The sequence below is a fragment of the Ovis canadensis genome, chromosome 3, assembly GCF_042477335.2.
Source record: "Ovis canadensis isolate MfBH-ARS-UI-01 breed Bighorn chromosome 3, ARS-UI_OviCan_v2, whole genome shotgun sequence".
NCBI classification, from domain to species: Eukaryota; Metazoa; Chordata; class Mammalia; order Artiodactyla; family Bovidae; genus Ovis; species Ovis canadensis.
Genome location: NC_091247.1, coordinates 217,138,757 through 217,156,739, shown reverse-complemented (window position 1 = coordinate 217,156,739; position 17,983 = coordinate 217,138,757). Strand labels below are relative to the sequence as shown.

At 45.9% G+C, this 17,983-nt stretch overlaps 1 protein-coding gene across 1 annotated transcript in view; it reads left to right on the top strand.

Annotated features, from left to right (window-relative positions):
- The first annotated feature begins 7,483 nt into the window (after nucleotides 1–7,483).
- Nucleotides 7,484–17,983, top strand: part of GALNT8 (polypeptide N-acetylgalactosaminyltransferase 8) — a 36,418-nt gene continuing 25,918 nt past the window's right edge. Inside the window, exons 1-2 of the mRNA XM_069581459.1 lie at nucleotides 7,484–7,826; nucleotides 15,604–15,901. Coding sequence (XP_069437560.1) covers nucleotides 7,619–7,826; nucleotides 15,604–15,901 — 506 coding nt within the window. The 5' untranslated portion in view covers nucleotides 7,484–7,618. The remainder of the gene's footprint in view (nucleotides 7,827–15,603; nucleotides 15,902–17,983) is intronic.

Genomic DNA, 17,983 nt, shown 5'->3' with positions numbered 1-17,983 from the left:
ACATGTAAGCAGTGGTTTTCCTACTGTCTTAGCAGAATACTCAGGGCGTTTTTACTTAGATGTCTCCTCTGTGACTCAACCAGAATTCCTGTATCTACCAAGACTGTGTGATCTCCAGTATTTTTGTTATGCCTCAAGTCTGTAGCAGTTTGCTAACTAGACCTTGTGGAGTTTCTCCCTGGGTTCATTCCCTTGTCTGGGAATCTGGAGGGACTCCTCAGAAATCTCCCTCTTTCTATGTAGCTTCTTTAACTATTTGATTCCCTGCCCTGAAATTTAGAGATGCTCTAGCAACTCCCAAACTCTGCTCTCTGATTCTGCTTGGGGCTTACCATCCTGCACCATGGTTGCAAAATTGTGTCCAGATTGGGAGATGAGGGGTAAATGTAGGCCTCATCTCATGTTTCCATTCTCTGAGGGATCACAGGGCACTGTTGACTACTGCCTGAAAACCAGTGTCTCATATATTTTGTTCAGTTTTAGAGTCTTGTCCAGAGGGACAATCTGATTCCAAATACTCCATCATAGCTGGAAGCAGACATTGATTCCAGAATTTTTTTTTTTTTCAGCATCTTGGTGTGTTCTTATATGTTTCCAACCACATGTGTGTGCTCAGTTGGGTCTGACTCTTTGTGACCCTATGGACTGCAGCCCGTCAGACTCCTCTATCCATGGAATTTTCCAGGCAAGAATACTGGAGTGGGTTGTCATTTCCTATTTCAGGGAATCTTCCTGACTCAGGGATCAAACACACATGACTTTGTCTCCTACATTGGCTTGTGGATGCTTTACCACTGAACCACCTGGTAAACCTTTGTTTTCAACTGAATCTTCAGTAAATTCAATGTAAGGTAGAGATACCACTTTCTCAAACCCAACAAACTAACCAGCACTTGTGTGAAATTCCTAAATATCTTTTCTTAAGTGCTTCTTCCATTTTTTTTTTCAAATGGATAGTTTCACCTTGAATTATTTAAAGTCTCACTAGAATGCCTAAATGAAACAGAAGCTGAGCTGTTGCTGGCAGGTGGCAGCTGGTAACTAAGATAGTGCTTCAAATATCATCCATCAGATAACATTTGAAGAACTGAGTTTAAAGGTTTATGAAAGTGAATTACAAGGACAAGTCTGGGCTACATAAAACTTACATCTACTCTCATTCTGATGATAATGGCTAAGACTTTCTTGCTAGGTCTCTGATGACACTCACAACCAGGTGTGATTAAAAAACAAAAGAAAAAAGCCAGACATGTTTTGGTTGTGAGTACAGATCCTCCCTTCTTGTGTTGCTTTGTTCTGCAATCTATCAGTTCAGTTCAGTTCGGTTCAGTTCAGTCGCTCAGTCGTGTCCAACTCTTTGCGACCCCATGAACTTGCAGCACGCCAGGCCTCCCTGTCCATCACCATCTCCTGGAGTTCACTCAAACTCACGTCCATCGAGTCAGTGATGCCGTCCAGCCATCTCATCCTCTGTCATCCCCTTCTCCTCCTGCCCCCAATCGCTCCCAGCATCACAGTCTTTTCCAATAAGTCAACTCTTCGCATGAGGTGGCCAAAGTACTGGAGTTTCAGCTTTAGCATCATTCCTTCCAAAGAACACCCAGGACTGATCTCCTTTAGAATGGACTGGTTGGATCTCCTTGCAGTCCATGGGACTCTCAAGAGTCTTCTCCAGCATCACAGTTCAAAAGCATCAACTCTTCGGCACTCAGCCTTCTTCAGAGTCCAACTCTCACATCCATACATGACCACCGGAAAAACCATAGCCTTGACTAGACGGACCTTAGTCGGCAAAGTAATGTCTCTGCTTTTGAATATGCTATCTAGGTTGGTCATAACTTTCCTTCCAAGGAGTAAGCACCTTTTAATTTCATGGCTGCAATCACCATCTGCAGTGATTTTGGAGCCCCCCAAAATAAAGTCTGACACTGTTTCCCCATCTATTTCCATGAAGTGATGGGACCAGATGCCATGATCTTCGTTTTCTGAATGTTGAGCTTTAAGCCAACCTTTTCACTCTCCTCTTTCACTTTCATCAAGAGGCTTTTTAATTCCTCTTCACTTTCTGCCATAAGGGTGGTGTCATCTGCATATCTGAGGTTATTGATATTTCTCCTTGCAGTCTTGATTCCAGCTTGTGCTTCTTCCAGCCCAGCATTTCTCATGAGGTACTCTGCATAGAAGTTAAATAAGCAGGGTGACAATATACAGCCTTGACATACTCCTTTTCCTACTTGGAACCAGTCTGTTGTTCCATGTCCAGTTCTAACTGTTGCTTCCTGACCTGCATATAGGTTTCTCAAGAGGCAGGTCAGGTGGTCTGGTATTCCCATCTCTTTCAGATACTGGTCCATTTTCCAGGCTAATTTTTTTCCCCCTTGGCCCAACTCTATTCTTTGATAAGCACTCAGAACTGATGAATTAATTGCAAGGAATCCTGTTGTTCTGCTATTTCTCAAAGTTAAATGTTTATCAGTTGCATTGATTACACCATTGGCTTTTCCTAATTATGTACAAACGCATTAGATTTTACAGTGCTAATTCTGCACTGTGCTTCTCTTTCCTCCGTTGTTCTGGTGGAAAAACGTCCAAGCCTCTTGATTATTGATAGGAAAGACCATCTTTAAAGTGAATTTCTTACTCTACAATTTTGCTCACCTTATGATTTTGAGGGGGGTGTGGTGGGAAGGGAGGCATCTTAGGATCTTACAGTCCCACTCCTGGCTAAGCAGCTGAAGTGAAAAACTCTTGCCTTGAAGCTCTTGTTTCTGCATCATACATACACTTTACTGTAATGACAAGTACACAGGCGACCAGTCCAGGAGGCCAGGAAGGACATTAGAACATGGATATCTGTGCAAAAGAAAAACTCTGCAGATTATCTGTACTAATCCCCAAAACTACAGCATAAAAAAGTGAAAGTGAAAGTCGCTCAGTCATGTCCGACTCTTTGCAACCCCATAGACTGTAACAGTCCATGGAATTCTCCAGGCCAGAATCCTGGAGTGGGTAGGGAGTGGGTTGCCTTTCCCTTCTCCAGGGGATCTTCCCAACCCAGGGATCGACATTGCAGGCAGATTCTTTACCAGCTGAGCCACAAGGGAAGACCTATAGCATAAAAAAGTATGATTAAAAAACTGAAACAAATACAACCTGACCTTCTGATTCTGTTTCCATGCCTGGGATATGGAGTAATAGTCCTCCCATCACAGGGTGACTCTGAAGACCAGATGAGATCACGTGCATCCAGCACCGGCCACCGGCTGGTCCATAGAAGGTGCTTACAAGATATTTATTTTCTCTTTCCTTCCAACACATGCTCACAGTCCACACATCAGCTTTTTCTTAGCCACTGTCATCAACCCTATTCCTTGTCAAGCGAATGAATCCTCTGAAATTATGCAGATATTTGTAACTGGTTAAGAAAGGGTACAGTTTAACCTATTGAGGACATACTCTCCTTTAATGATCATAGAATGAGCAGAAATTTTAGTGGTGAAGTATGGAAGGGGGCTGGAATTTCCTTCTAAGAAGTCAGCATTTTTGATCGACAAAAGCAACCTGTTTTGAAATGTTTGCTGTCTGGCTGGAGGTTGTACACAAGGGAAAGAAAATATAGACGTTATTAATGATTGAATCACCGTTTTTTCCCCAGGAGGATTTAAGACACTGTAATTGAAGGGAATGACAATGCACTTCAGTATTCTTGCCTGGAGAATTCCATGGACAGAGAAGCCTGGCGGGCTACAGTTCCTGGGGTTACAAAGAGTTGAACATGACTGAGCGACTAACAGACAGAAACCATTTAAATTTTTATTTATTTTACTTTCCAGTTAAAAAATTTCCATCTGGTTCTCCTTTATGTCTTCTATTTCTTTCCTGAGATTTTCTACTTCTTTGCTGAGACTTACTATTTTTTTCATTTCTTTCAAGCACATTTGTTAACTGCTTGTCAAAGTACTTTTCTAACGGCTACTTTAAAACCCTTATAAAACAGTTTCAACATCTGTGTCCCACTGCTGTTAATGTCTGTTGATTGCCTTTTCTCATTCAAGTTGAGATTTTCCTGGTTCTTGGTATGGCACATAATATTTTTTTTATTGCATCCTGGATGTTTTGGTATTATATCATGAAATTCTGTATCTTGTTTAAATTTTCTGTTTTGGCAGGACTTTCTGACACTGCTCTGGTGGGGAAAGGGAGATGCCACTTCTTTATGACAGGTAGGGGTGAAAGTCTAGGCTTCTCACTTGGCCTCCATTGACACCTGGGGGAGGGAGGCCTCATTATTGTTGTGGGGGAGGGAGGAAGCTCAGTTTCTCCTTGAGTTCTCTGCTGACACCACACTGGCTTAGAGAGGGGGGACACTTCAATGCTGTTCTTACAGACATCACAGGGAACAAGGACAAAAGTTATGGCTCTCTGACACCATCCTGAAAGGGGATGGTGGAAGGCGCCCCTTGTCACAGCTGGAGAAGAGGGGTAGAAATGAAGGCTTCCCATGTGGTCTTTATTGATGACTGGTCCTGATGCAATAGGTTTTCAGGGGTGTTTGGCTGGAGAAGGGCAGTTTTTTATTGTTGTTGTTGTTGTTTTTTTTTTTTTTTTAAATTGCTTACTTGACTGCACTGGGTCTCAGTTGCAGCATGTGGGATCTTTAGTTGCACGTCATGTGGGGTCTAGTTCCCTGACCAGGGACTGAACCCAGGGCCCCTGCACTGAAAGTGCAGAGTCTTAGCCACTGGACCATCAGAGAAATCCCTGGAGTAAGGCAGTTATTATTTGAAGGTTTTCTGTCTTGCTAGACTACTCCTTTGTATATAGACAGCGGGCATTTCTCGGTGCTTTTATAGTCTTTGCCTGTTAACATGGACAGGTTGGCAACTTCTCAGTGTTCAGTCTAACCCCTCAGCTGAAAAGTGAACCCGGGGAACTCACTTCTGAGTTTTTCCTCAGGTCTCAAGATTTCTAGCTGGTCTGCTCTAGTCTCTCCACTTTTTAGAGTCTAATGTACAGTGGCCAGAGCTTTTGGTTGTTCTTAATGGAGAGGACTGGCTCCAAATAGGAAAAGGAGTACGTCAAGGCTGTATATTGTCACCCTGCTTATTTAACTTCTATGCAGAGTACATCATGAGAAACGCTGGGCTGGAAGAAGCACAAGCTGGAATCAAGATTGCAAGGAGAAATATCAATAACCTCAGATATGCAGATGACATCACCTTATGGCAGAAAGTGAAGAGGAACTAAAAGCCTCTTGATGAAAGTGAAAGAGGAGAGTGAAAAAAGTTGGCTTAAAGCTCAACATTCAGAAAACAAAGATCATGGCCTCTGGTCCCATCAATGAAGTGATGGGGAAACAGGGGAAACAGTGTCAGACTTTATTTTGGGGGGCTCCAAAATCACTGCAGATGGTGATTGCAGCCATGAAATTAAAAGACACTTACTCCTTGGGAAGAAAGTTATGACCAGTCTAGATAGCATATTGAAAAGCAGAGACATTACTTTGCCAACAAAGGTCTGTCTAGTCAAGGCTATGGTTTTTCCTGTGGTCATGTATGGATGTGAGAGTTGGACTGTGAAGAAAGCTGAGCACCGAAGAATTGATGCTTTTGAACTGTGGTGTTGGAGAAGACTCTTGAGAGTCCCTTGAACTGCAAGGAGATCCAACCAGTCCATTCTAAAGAAGATCAGTTCTGGGTGTTCTTTGGAAAGAATGATGCTAAAGCTGCAACTGCAGTACTTTAGCCACCTGATGCGAAGAGCTGACTCATTGGAAAAGACTGTGATGCTGGGAGGGATTGGGGGCAGGAGGAGAAGGGGACGGCAGAGGATGAGATGGCTGGATGGCACCACTGACTTGATGGACGTGAGTTTGAGTGAACTCCAGGAGTTGGTGATGGACAGGGAGGCCTGGTGTGCTGCAGTTCATGGGGTCACAAAGAGTTGGACACGACTGAGCGACTAAACTGAACTGAACTGAATGGAGAAGAATAGAGACAAGTGGGTCCATTCTACTTTGCATCAGAAACGGAAGCAATCAGCTGTTTTAAATTTCTTTTGACTCTAATTTGCATATGAACGCAAGGGAAAAACTGATGAAAACAAAAGAACTGATTACTTTTCATTTGGTTCTTTTTCTTTCCACCTGCGTTTCCTAAAACTGTATGTCTTTGCTTTAATCCACACGTCTGCCTCAGCTCTCATCTGCATGTGCTGTGTCTGGGGACCTGGGACAGAGCGGATGATATTATGAAGCGATTCAACCCTTAATTGAAACTTTGAACTTTGGGGCTCTGGGTAACTATTTTACTATGATTATTTTTAAAATGTTTATTTATTTTATTTTTTTCTCTGCTGGGTCTCCATTGCTGCATGTGGGCTTTCTCTAGTTATGGTGAGCGGGGGCTTCTCATTCCAGTGGCTTCTTTTGTTGGGGAGCACAGACTCTAGGGCACTCGGATTTCAGCAGTTGAGGCTCGTGGGCTCTAGAGAGCAGGCTCAGTAGTAGTTGTGACACACAGGCTTAGTTGCTCTGAAGCATGTGGGATCGTCCCTGACCAGGGATTGAACCTGTGTCCCCTGTGTTGACAGGTGGATTCTTAACCACTGGACCACCAAGGAAGCCCTGGGGAACTGTTTTAAATGCTAATCTGTGATGACGATAATCAAGTGATTTGTTCAAAGCATATAGTGGGTACAAGGTGTGGGGCAGAAGAGTTACCAGAAGCTGAGGGTGAGGGGAGGCTAGCACCTCAGTGTGCAGAGCTGGGCAGTGACTAGTGAAGCGAGGCTGAGACCTGGAGCTTACCCTAGTGGGCCCCCTCCAGCTCACTCATCTGCTTCTAGGTAGAACTCGCAGGAAGTTTTACTGAACTGACAACTGTTACAGACCTACAATTTTCAAGACTCTATGTGCAAGCAAGCTCAGTCTTGTCCAACTCTTTGTGACCCCACAGACTGTACCCTTCTAGGCTCCTCTGTCCATGTGATTCTCCAGGCAAGAATACTGGAGTGGGTTGCCATTTCCTCCTCCAGGGGATCTTCCCGACCCAGGGATCGAACCTGCATGTCCTGTGTCTCTGACATTGGCAAGAGGGTTCTTTACCACTGAGCCACTGGCAAAACAGACATCTCAGACACCATCCTTGCTCTCAAAAAGCACGTGGTCCGGAAACTTCTCACTCAGTGGATTCTTCCCTCCTACACGCTGCTACACTCACAGGTCCAGACCTCACACGCCCTTTTGGTGAGTCTCCTAAGGGCTCCTACCAGAGGGAAGAAACATTCAGAACCAAAATGAAATCAAACAGAACCAAGAGAAAAGAGCCTCCACTGGCTCCGGGAGCAAGCAGTAACCTGACTTCTGCACAAGGTGTGCCCGGGTGACTTGCCCATCGTTGGGCGGCTGCCATGACACATTCCGCATGCCTGACGCTGCCCAGGGAGAACCAGGCAGCCCGGTACAGCTTTCCTACTCAGACAACATCTGGCTCAGCGGGCAGGGTATCCTCTATGCAGCCAGCACAGTCAGGGCTCAGCTCATTGTGATCCTCAGCTTGCCTGGGCAGTGACACTACCCTCAGCCCCCAGGGAGCAGCAGAACCAGGGACAGAATAACATGCTCAGGAGAAATGTCCTCAGAGTCCTCAGCATCGGGCTGCTGCTGGTCTTCGCTCTCAATCTCCTCCTGATATTTTACACCAAGAGGACTGTACAGGAGTTGATCCTGGGGGACCGCCAGAATAAGCTGCATTTTGCTCTGTCTGAACTTAACTGGACAGTGATGGACAGACTCTCTCGACTAGAGGCGAATTTGCAGCATCTGAGTAAGTTGACGGCACTGACATGGAGGGGACAGTGTGTGTGCCTGTCTGTGCCTGTGAGTATGTGTTTAGGGGCACAGAATAAAGAGGTGTGGAGGGAAAAAGGAGGGAGAATTAGTGGGACTCAGAGCCAGCAGCTGATGGAGGGGAACTGGCTGTGTGTGTGTGTGTGTGTGTGTGTACCTCAGGGCGGGCACACACACCCTGGTGAAGTCTGTGCAGAAAGAGCCCCCTGGCTGATGTGCCCTACATGTCAACCTCTTTTTTAAATTGAGTTATAGTTGGCTGCTGTTGCTTAGTTGCTCAGTCGTGTCCGACTCTTTACCACCCCCACGGACTGTATTCCTCTAAGCTCCTCTGTCCATGGAATTCTCCAGGCTAGAAGACTAGAGTGGGGTGCCATGCCCTCCTCCAGGGGACCTTCCCAACCCAGGAATAGCACCCGTTTCTTCTGAGTCTCCTGCCTTGGCAGGCAGATTCTTTACCACTAGCACCACCCGGGAAGCCCAAATGACGTATAGTTCAGTTCAGTCCAGTCACTCAGTCGTGTCCGACTCTTTGCAACCCCATGGACTGCAGCATGCCAGGCTTCCCCTTCAATCTTTCCCAACATCAGGGTCTTTTCGAATAATTCATAAGATTACATTAATTTCATGTGTAGGACATAAGGGTTCAATATTTGTATATTTCGTGAAATGGTCACAAAATAAACCTGATTAACATTTGCTGTTTCACATAGTTCTACATTTTTTCCTTGGGATGAGGACTTTTGAGATTTACTCTGTCACCAGCTTTTAAACATACAATAGAGCATTACTGACTATAGTTGCCACACTACTATACATTATGTCTCCAGATTTATCTATTTTATAACTGGGAGTGTATAGCTTTTGACCTTCTTTACACACTTTGCTCACCTCCCCCCCACCCTGCCTCTAGCAACCACTAATCTCTTCCCTGTATCTTTTATATATATATATATATATATATATATATATATATATATATATATATGGAGAAGGCAATGGCACCCCACTCCAGTACTCTTGCCTGGAAAATCCCATGGATGGAGGAGCCTGGTGGGCTGCAGTCCGTGGGGTCGCTAAGAGTCAGACACGACTGAGCCACTTCACTTTGACTTTTCACTTTCCTGCACTGGAGAAGGAAATGGCAACCCACTCCAGTATTCTTGCCTAGAGAATCCCAGGGACGGGGGAGCCTGGTGGGCTGCCGTCTATGGGGTCGCACAGAGTCGGACACGACTGAAGCGACTTAGCAGCATATATACATATATATATTTGACTGCACCGCATCTTGGTTATGGCATATGAGATCTTTGAGAATCTGGTTTCAGTTGCAGCATGCAAACCTCTTAGTTGCAGCATGTGAAATCTAGTTCCCTGACTAAGGATCAAACCAGGGCCCCTTGCGCTGGGAGTGTGGAGTCTTAGCCACCAGACTGCCAGGGAAGTCCCTGTTCTTTGCACCTGTGAACTCATTTCCCCCCATTCTTTTTGGATTCCACACATAAGTGAGACCCAATAATATTTCTCTTTGGCTTTTTTTACTTAAGATGATGCCCTCAGGGTCCAGCACATGTTAACCTCTTCCCAGGAATTCTGGGGTTTGTTTTTAAAACTCACCATGAAACTCTACCTCCTGTGAATTCTTGTATCTTGGCGTCTGCTTCCAGTGAGGGCAGGAGTCATGTGCTTCTAGCATGATAAGAATCTCATGCTCAGGCTCTGGGGGAGAGGGATCTGGAATGTGAAAGCAGAGAATTGACTGCTCAGATGTGTGGCTGTGTGCCCGTGGAGCCTGGGTGGTGGGGAGTGTCTTTTTGTTTTTTCTGTTTAATTAAAAAAAAAAAAAGATTATTTAGTTATTTGGCCGCATTACGTCCCAGCTGCGGTGTGTAGAATCTCTGATCTACGTCGCAGCATGCAGGACCTTTAGTTATGCCCTGTGATACCTTTTAGTCATGGCATGTGGAATCTAGTTTCCAGACTAGGGATCAGACCCAGGCCTCGTGTATTGGGAGTGCAGAGTCTTAGCCGCTGGACCACCAGGAAATTTCCTCTTTTTAATTTTTATAGAATTTTAAAGGCTATTTTTCATTTACATTTATTATAAAATATCAGCTCTATTCCCCACACAGTACAGTACATACACGAGCCTACGTTACATCCAGTAACAATCTGTGCCTCCCCTTGCCCTATTCGTGTGTTGCCCGCAAAACATTGGCAACCACTAGTGTGTTCTCTATATCTGTGAGTCTATTTCTCTTTTCTCTTTTGTTATGTTCACTAGTCTATTGTATTTTTTTTTTAGATTCCACGTATAAGTGATGTCATACAGTACTTGTCTTTTTCTGTCTGACTTATTTCACTTAACAGCCTTGGGGAGTGTCTTTTTTAAAAAATAATTCTGTTTATTTGTTTATTTTAGTTATTTTGGCTGCACTGGGTCTTTGTCATTGCAGTCAGTCTTTCTCTAGTTGCGGAGAGTAGGGGCTACTCTCCAGCGGCACTACACGGGCTTTTCATTGCCCTGGCTTCTCCTGGTGCAGCCGTGGGGTCTAGGACACCCAGGATTCAGTAGTTTCAGCCCATGGGCTCCATAGTTGCAGTTCCTGGGCCCTGGAGCACAGGCTCAGTAGCAGTGGTGCACACATGGGCTTGGTTGCTCCACTCCGGGTGGAATCTTCCTGGACCAGGGATCAAACCCATGTCCCCCTGCATTGGAAGGAAGATTCTTAACCACTGGACCACCAGGGAAGCCTAGGGAGTGTCTTTTAAAAAACAAGAACTGAGCCTTGTCAGGGTTCACGGTGAGACAGAAGGATGGATGGAAGGTCAGACAGGAGGAGGAAAAGGAAGGGTGGAAATCAGAGAAGGGGAGATTTGGAGAGGGGACAAGAGAGGAGAAGAGAGATGAGCACAGAAAAGGAGCCCAGAGTGAAAATTCCAAGGCAGAGGGTGGAAGAATTGATAGGGAGGAAAAAAGGGAAAATAGATGAGGGGAGAGAGAAGGAGGAGGCATGAAGCATGGTTTCCATCCCCCATCACAAGACTCATGTTATTGTGGTTCAGATTTGTGGAAGGCAGTTTTCGTAAAGTGAAAGTGTTAGTCACTCAGTCGTGTCTGACTCTTTGCAACCCCATAGACTGCAGCCCACCAGGCTCCTCTGTCCATGGGATTCTCCAGGCAAGAATACTGGAGTGGGTTGCCATTTCCTTCTTCAAGGGATCTTCCCAACTCAGGGATCGAACCTGGGTCTCCTGCATTGCAGGCAGATTCTTTACAGTCTGAGCCACCAGGGAAGGTTTCTTAGGGGATGGTTCAGTTGACGAGTGTCTTGTGATGTGCTTTACTACTCTATGCCCTGGGCCTGGCACAAAGAAATTGAATAGAAGAGCGAGTGGCTGAGTGTAGGAAGGAGAGAACAGAGGACAGGCAGCCAGGGATGAAGAGAAGGGTGATCCAGGGGAAAGAGAGAAAACAGCGGAGATGGTCAGCTCCTGAGGCCCTGGCTTTGAGAGCCCTTGGCTGGTGTGCACATTGACTGTGCAAATGTTCCCAGGGCAATTTCACCAAAGGATGTGTGTGTACCTTGACCATCACTGTCACTCCTTGGCTGAGCACACAGACCACACCAGCTCTCTGGCTCACCCACCCTGTGCCAACCTCCTCAGGCCTTAAAATAGCAGGAGTTCTGCCAAGAGCCTGGCTCATCTTTCCTCCGGCTGGGACACGACGTGCCCCGAGAAGCCATCCAGAGCTGTCAGGTTTATTTCCATCTCTCTCTTTGCACAACCGGTTCCTCCTTGGCTTGTTGTTCTCTGTGCTCCCCACATTCTATTCACTCTGAAATGACGTGGTGTCAGGGACTCCCTACCCGCAGAGATGAATTTCAAGATGTTTTCTGGACCCCCGTTTCCAGATCACAAATGCTTTTCTTTCCAGAAGGGCTTGCTGAAATGGAAAGCTGGTTTGATGACCCCTCCTTCTGGTTGCTCCTTACCTCCAAGAAGACTGAATAAAATCATGACAGTAAGGACACCTGAGCAAATTATGAAGTCTGTGAAGAGCCAAAGCAAACACATAATGAAAATCATATCCCTATTGCGGGAGGGCTTGATAACTTTAAACCAGTTTTCTGGAACTTCCCTGGGGGTACTTAAAAGGCCCCATCAGAGTGGCACACTTGGGTGTGTCCCCTTTGGGTCTTGGAGCGTTTCAGTGTAAGTCATGTGGGTGGTCTAGTAACACAGTCTCCCTCCCACTGGGTTCTGTGCTTCCATCATCAAAATTTCCCACTGACAGCAATGAATGAGAGCGGAAGATCAGATAACTCCCAGAGCAGAGTGTGAAAAGTAAAAATGTTAGTTGCTCAGTCATGTGTGACTCTTTGCCACCCTGTGGACTATAGCTTGCCAGGCTCCTCTGTCTACCAGATCCTCCAGGCAAGAATACTGGAGTGGGCTGCCATTTGCCTCTCTAGGAGATCTTCTAGACCCAGGGACCAAACCCAGGTCTCCTGCATTGCAGGCAGACTCTGTACTATCTGAGCCACCAGGGAATCTCCAAAGAGGAGTAATAAGGGAGTTTAAAGGCCCAAGGAATCCAAGGCCATTCTGTGATTCCCATGCTTAGCATAGAAGAGTTCGAATCAAAATATAATTTGATTTGGAATACTGTGAAAATCTCGCTCCCATGTTTATTTTCTGCCTGAGCAAATATGAGAGCTAGTCCCCAGGAGCCTTCTCTGAAAGATCCTCCATTTATTTTTCTTTTTGGGTTTGCTTTGACCATCCTCTTTCTGTCTCATAGGCACTTCTGTGGTTGACTCTCCTCATTCACGGGCCAGGCTGAGGTCACTTTCCAAAAATACCCTCCTCCCATTTGTAAGGTTTCCCTGCATCCCTCTTAGGGGCTGGGCATGTAGCTGAAATTCTGCCCAAGTTTTGCACACCAAACCGTGTGCTGTGGTGTGGGGCTGCCTCTGCCCAAAGGGGTTCACACCGTGGGACTGTCCTCTCCTGAAGCTGGTACCCCAGGGTTGCAATCATCTGAAAAAGGGATTCTCTCTTCTAACTTGCAGGATGGTACTTCATGAGCTAGAGGTGATCCCATCAATTTGGTTGGAGTTTAGTGTATGTCTAAGGAAGGACTGGGGCTTCCCTGGTGACTAGGTGATAAAGAATTGCCAGCCAGTGCTGGAGACACAGGTTTGATCCCTGGATCGGGAAGATCCCTTGGAGTAGGAAATGGCAACCCATTCCAGCATTCTTGCCTGGGAAATTTCATGGACAGAGGAGCCTGGTAGGCTATAGTCCATGGGGCTGAAAAGAGTCAGACACAAAAAAGTGACTGAAAAACAACAAAGGGAGGATTGGTGGGAACTTAAGCAAGTCCCTCTGGTGGACTCCCTCTGAAGCCACTGGGTGGGTATTTTGGGGGGCTTTGAAGAGCTTTGGTGCTTTATATCTTAAAGCAGAAAAAACTCTGTGTGAGAGAGGCAAAGTGATAGGTAAGGAATTTATTAGAATAGGAATTGAGAGTCCCTTTATTAGAATAGAATTGAAAGTCACTGCAAGGAGATCAAGCCAGTCAATCCTAAAGGAAATCAACCCTGAATATTCATTGGAAGGACTGATGCTGAAGAAGCTCCAAGACTTTGGCCACCTGATGCGAAGAACTGACTCACTGGAAAAGACCCTGATGCTGGGAAAGATTGAGGGCAGGAGGAGAAGAGGGTGACAGAGGATGAGATGGTTGGATGGCATCATTGACTCGATCAACATGAGTTTGAGGATGCTCCGGGGAGCCTGGCATGCTACAGTCCATGGGGTCGCAAAGAGTTGGACACGACTGGGCGAATGAAATGAACTGAGCAGAACTGATTAGAACAGGATGCTTGAGAGGCTTAAAGTGGGCAGGCCAGAGGGTGCTCCTGCAGGACCTTAGTGGGCTACAGTTTTATAATCAAAGGGAAAGTGGGGAGGGGGAGAAGACCTTCTTCCTCCTTCTTGAGTAGATGTCATGCTTCCATCATCAGCCCCTTCTCCAGGCTGGGTAGGGAAGCTTTCCTGTCCCTCCATGGCCAAGCCATGTCATGGCACTATGGGAAGATTATTCCAGGCCTCGGTACTGTGAGTGCCTTTCACTTTGAAATGCCACCTTTCCGTAAACTACTGTTTTGACGGGTGGAGAGAGCACGTCCTAAGGATCATTAACCTGTTGAGCTCACTGGGCAGGATGTGGGGCTCATGCCACCATTGTTTTCTTGTTTGGGGGCAAGTCTCTCGCTTCTGTTGCATGGGTTTGTGGCTGAGGCAGCCTGCTTGCTTCTGTGGTTAAGCAAACCTGCTTTCTTAAGTGACCATTAACTTACAGAGGTCTCCCATATTTTTTTCCTACCACCCCGCTAGTGGGATTAACTATTTAATCACCCTTTACTCTGTCCCTATCACCTTGATTAACATTTAGGAGTTGAATGCTGAGGAGTATCATAGTCAATGTTGGACTTGGGAAAGACTAATCAGTCAACTCTAGCTTTCATTCAATTGAAAGTTCCCAAATATGGTTCCTGCCAGTGTCTCTGTCCCCAGAGTGACAGCACCCCCACCCCCACCCCCAGGAAACTCTCTAAGACCAATGGGTAGGTCTGCCCAGGCTCCTATTAAATGACTGCTTTTGCTCTGGGTCCTGGTGTGCATGAGATTTTGTGTGTGTGTCCTTTAAAAGTGAAATCTCTATTTCTCCCAGCCCACTGGGACTTCACAATTAAGCCTTTCTGGTCTTCAAAGCCAAATGCTGTGGGGGCTCATTTTCCTGGTGTGGGACCCCTGGGCTGGGGAATCCTACATGCAGCTCAGAACTCTCACTCCTGGAGGAGAACCTCTGCAATATAATCCTTCTCCAGGTTGGGGGCCTCCAATTTCTTTCCTTGGCTGTGCTGGGTCTTAGTTGCAGTACATGGGATCTAGTTTCCTGACCGCAGATCAAACCCAGGTCCCCTGGACCACCAGGGAGGCCTGTCCAGTTTCATGATGCCTTTAGTTGTGGAAGATCTTTTCCGGTCTTTGTTACCCATGGCTGCTCTGTGGATGGTGGTGATGTTGGTGTGCTCGGGAGAGAGAGAGGGTGATCTCGGGCTCGTTGTATTCGACCATCTAGGGTGATTCCAAACATCCTTCTGGTTCTCCTGAAGGAAGGAGTCAGAAGACTGTTGTGATAGCACTTTACTTATCACGAAAGCCTGCCTGTCCTCTTTCCTCAGCTGACACTTCCCTGCCCATCTCAACACACTCTCTCCCTCCTTACAGGCCTTGCCACGGCCATCCGTTCACAGTCTTCATCTCTGCCCCGAGTCCTGCTGTCACCTGGGTCCCTGCAGCATCCTGTGGCTAACCGATCCAATCCCTTGGCCTCCCCCTCCGTAAAGTCCTTTACCTGCCTCCTGCCTCACACTTTCACAGTGTGCTCTGGGCTTTGTCTTTCTCCCGAACTGCTCCCCTCAAAAATGACAAAAGCATGCTATCTAGCCCTGACCACAACCTCAGGACCCTGGAGCAAGCTCCTTCAACTTCTCCATCATGATACCATCCCTCTGGGTCTTCTCTTGCCAATATCTACAACTCCTTGCACACTTGTTCTGTTGCACCCCCCTAAAAGTCTGGGGAGAAAAACATTGCAAGGAAATGTGGATGAAAAAGTAACACCCGGGGAGCTAACAACTGGCTGAGATATTTTATCCCCTGCCCTTCATTTGCAGAACAAACTATGAAGCTGGCTACGAAGCAATCAGAAGATGGGCTTGGCATGCTGGCAACGGTGAAAGACGAAAAGCATCCTTTTCCAGATACAGCTCAGGCCAAGGAGGGTGGCTTCTTCAAGGAAAATCCCCACAAGATTCTCTTCCCAGACTCAGAACTTTTCAAGAAGTGGGGTAGGGACCTTTCTGAGGCTCAGCAGAAGGAGGCTGAGGACCTCTTCCAAAAGTTTGGCTATAACGTGTACCTCAGTGACCGGTTGCCCCTGGATCGTACCCTCCCAGATACTCGAGATTCCAGGTAAGATGGACAAAACAGGCTTCCTAGGGACCTCAGTGTAGCTTGAAGACAAGCTTTGGGAGGTGGCTTAGATGGTAAACAATCTGCCTGCGATATAGGAGACCCACGTTCAATCCATGGGTCGGGAAGATCCCCTGGTAAAGGGAGTGGCTATCCACTCCACTATTCTTGCCTGGAGAATTCCATGGACAGAGGAGCCTGGTGGGTTACTGTCCATGGGGGTTGCAAAGATTTGGATACAACTGAGTGACTAATGTTTTGAGAGCAGCAGAAGTCAAGGGTTAAAAAGAAGGGTGGGAGAGTGAGAAATTCATGAGGAAGTGGGTCAGGGTGTAGAAAGTTCTGGAAGACTGACAGAACAGAATTCTCGACTTTAATCCATTTTATAATGGCAGCTCTGAGAAGATAATTGACTGATTTAAGCATTTACAGCCCCTCAGAGCTGAACAGAGGTATCAGAGAAACACAGATCCTTGAGAATTCTGATAGGTTGGGTCTAACTCATAATTCTACAGATGAAGAAACTGAGGCTGAGAGAGAGAAACAACTTGGGCCAGTTGAAGGAGTTAACAGTGCTACCCTTATCCCTGACGTTTCTCTCAAAGTCTTTGCTTGGACTTCTCGTTATTTATTTAAAAAATATTTACTTATTTGGCTCTGCCGAGTTTTCTTTGCGGCATGCGGGATCTTTAGTTGCAACATGTGGGAACTAGTTCCCTGACCAGGAATCAACCCCAGGACCTCTGCTTTAGATGCACAGAGTCTTAGCCACTGGACCACCAAGGTCTTATTAATTTTAACTTAAAGAAACTTTCCTCTCCCTTCTATTTTCCCTTCCTATTTTTTCTCATTCCACCTCTCCTTAGTAAGTTTTTTATGCCTCCTTAATAAGTTTTAAAAATAACAGTTTTTGAAGATAAATTCACATACCATACAATTTACTAAAGTATATGCTTTAATGATATTTGGTTTATTCATCACCATTATCAATTTTAAAACATTTTCACCTCTTCCGAAAGAAAACCTACCCCTCCTAACAGGCTCTCCCCATCTGCCTACAACTTTCTCATCCTTGAAGTGAAGTGAAGTTGCTCAGTCGTGTCCGACTCTTTGCGACCCTGTGGACTGTAGCCCACCAGGCTCCTCCGTCCATGGGATTCTCCAGGCAAGAGTGCTGGAGTGGGTTGCCATTTCCTTCTCCAGGGGATCTTCCTGACCCAGGGATCAAACCCAGCTCTCCCGCATCGTAGGCAGACACTTTAACCTCTGAGCCACCGGGGAGCCCCTTAGGCAACCACGAATCTGCTTTTTGTCCCCATGGACTTGCCTCTTCTGGACATTTTGTATGAATGGAATCGTATAGCATGGAGTCTTCTGTATGTAACATAATGTTTTCAAGTGTCATTCATGTTATAGCCTTCATCACTACTTCATTTCTCACTATTGTTCCTTTCATGGTAAAATAAGATTTCATTGTCCACCTCTTCTTTATCTGTTTACCAGTTGATGGACATTTGGGTTATTTCCGCTTTTTGACTACTATGAATAACGCTGGTTTGAACATTTATGTATAAGTTCTTGTGTGGACATATGTCTTCATTTTTCTTGGTTATACCTTCAGAGTAGAATTGCTGGGCCATATGATGACTCTATATTTAAACTTCCAAGGAACTGCCAGACTGTTTTCCAAAGTGGCTGCATCATTTTATATTCCCTCTAGCAGCATATGAGAGTTTTGATTTTTTTAAACATATTTTCAAGATTTGTTTTTGTTTTTTGATCGTAGCCATCCTAGTGAGTGTGAAAGTGCAAAGCACCAGTCATTCAGTCGTGTCTGACCCTTTGCGACCCCATGGACTTTATAGTCCATGGAATTCTCCAGGCCAGAATCCTGGAGTGGGTAGCCTTGCCCTTTTCCAGGGGATTTTCCCAACCCACGAATCAAACCCAGGTCTCTTGCATTGCAGGCGGATTCTTTACCAGCTGAGCCACAAGGGAAGCCCAAGTGGTATACAATTGTAGTTTTGATTTAAATTTCTCTGATGTCTAATTATGCTGAACATTTTTCATGTGTATACAGGC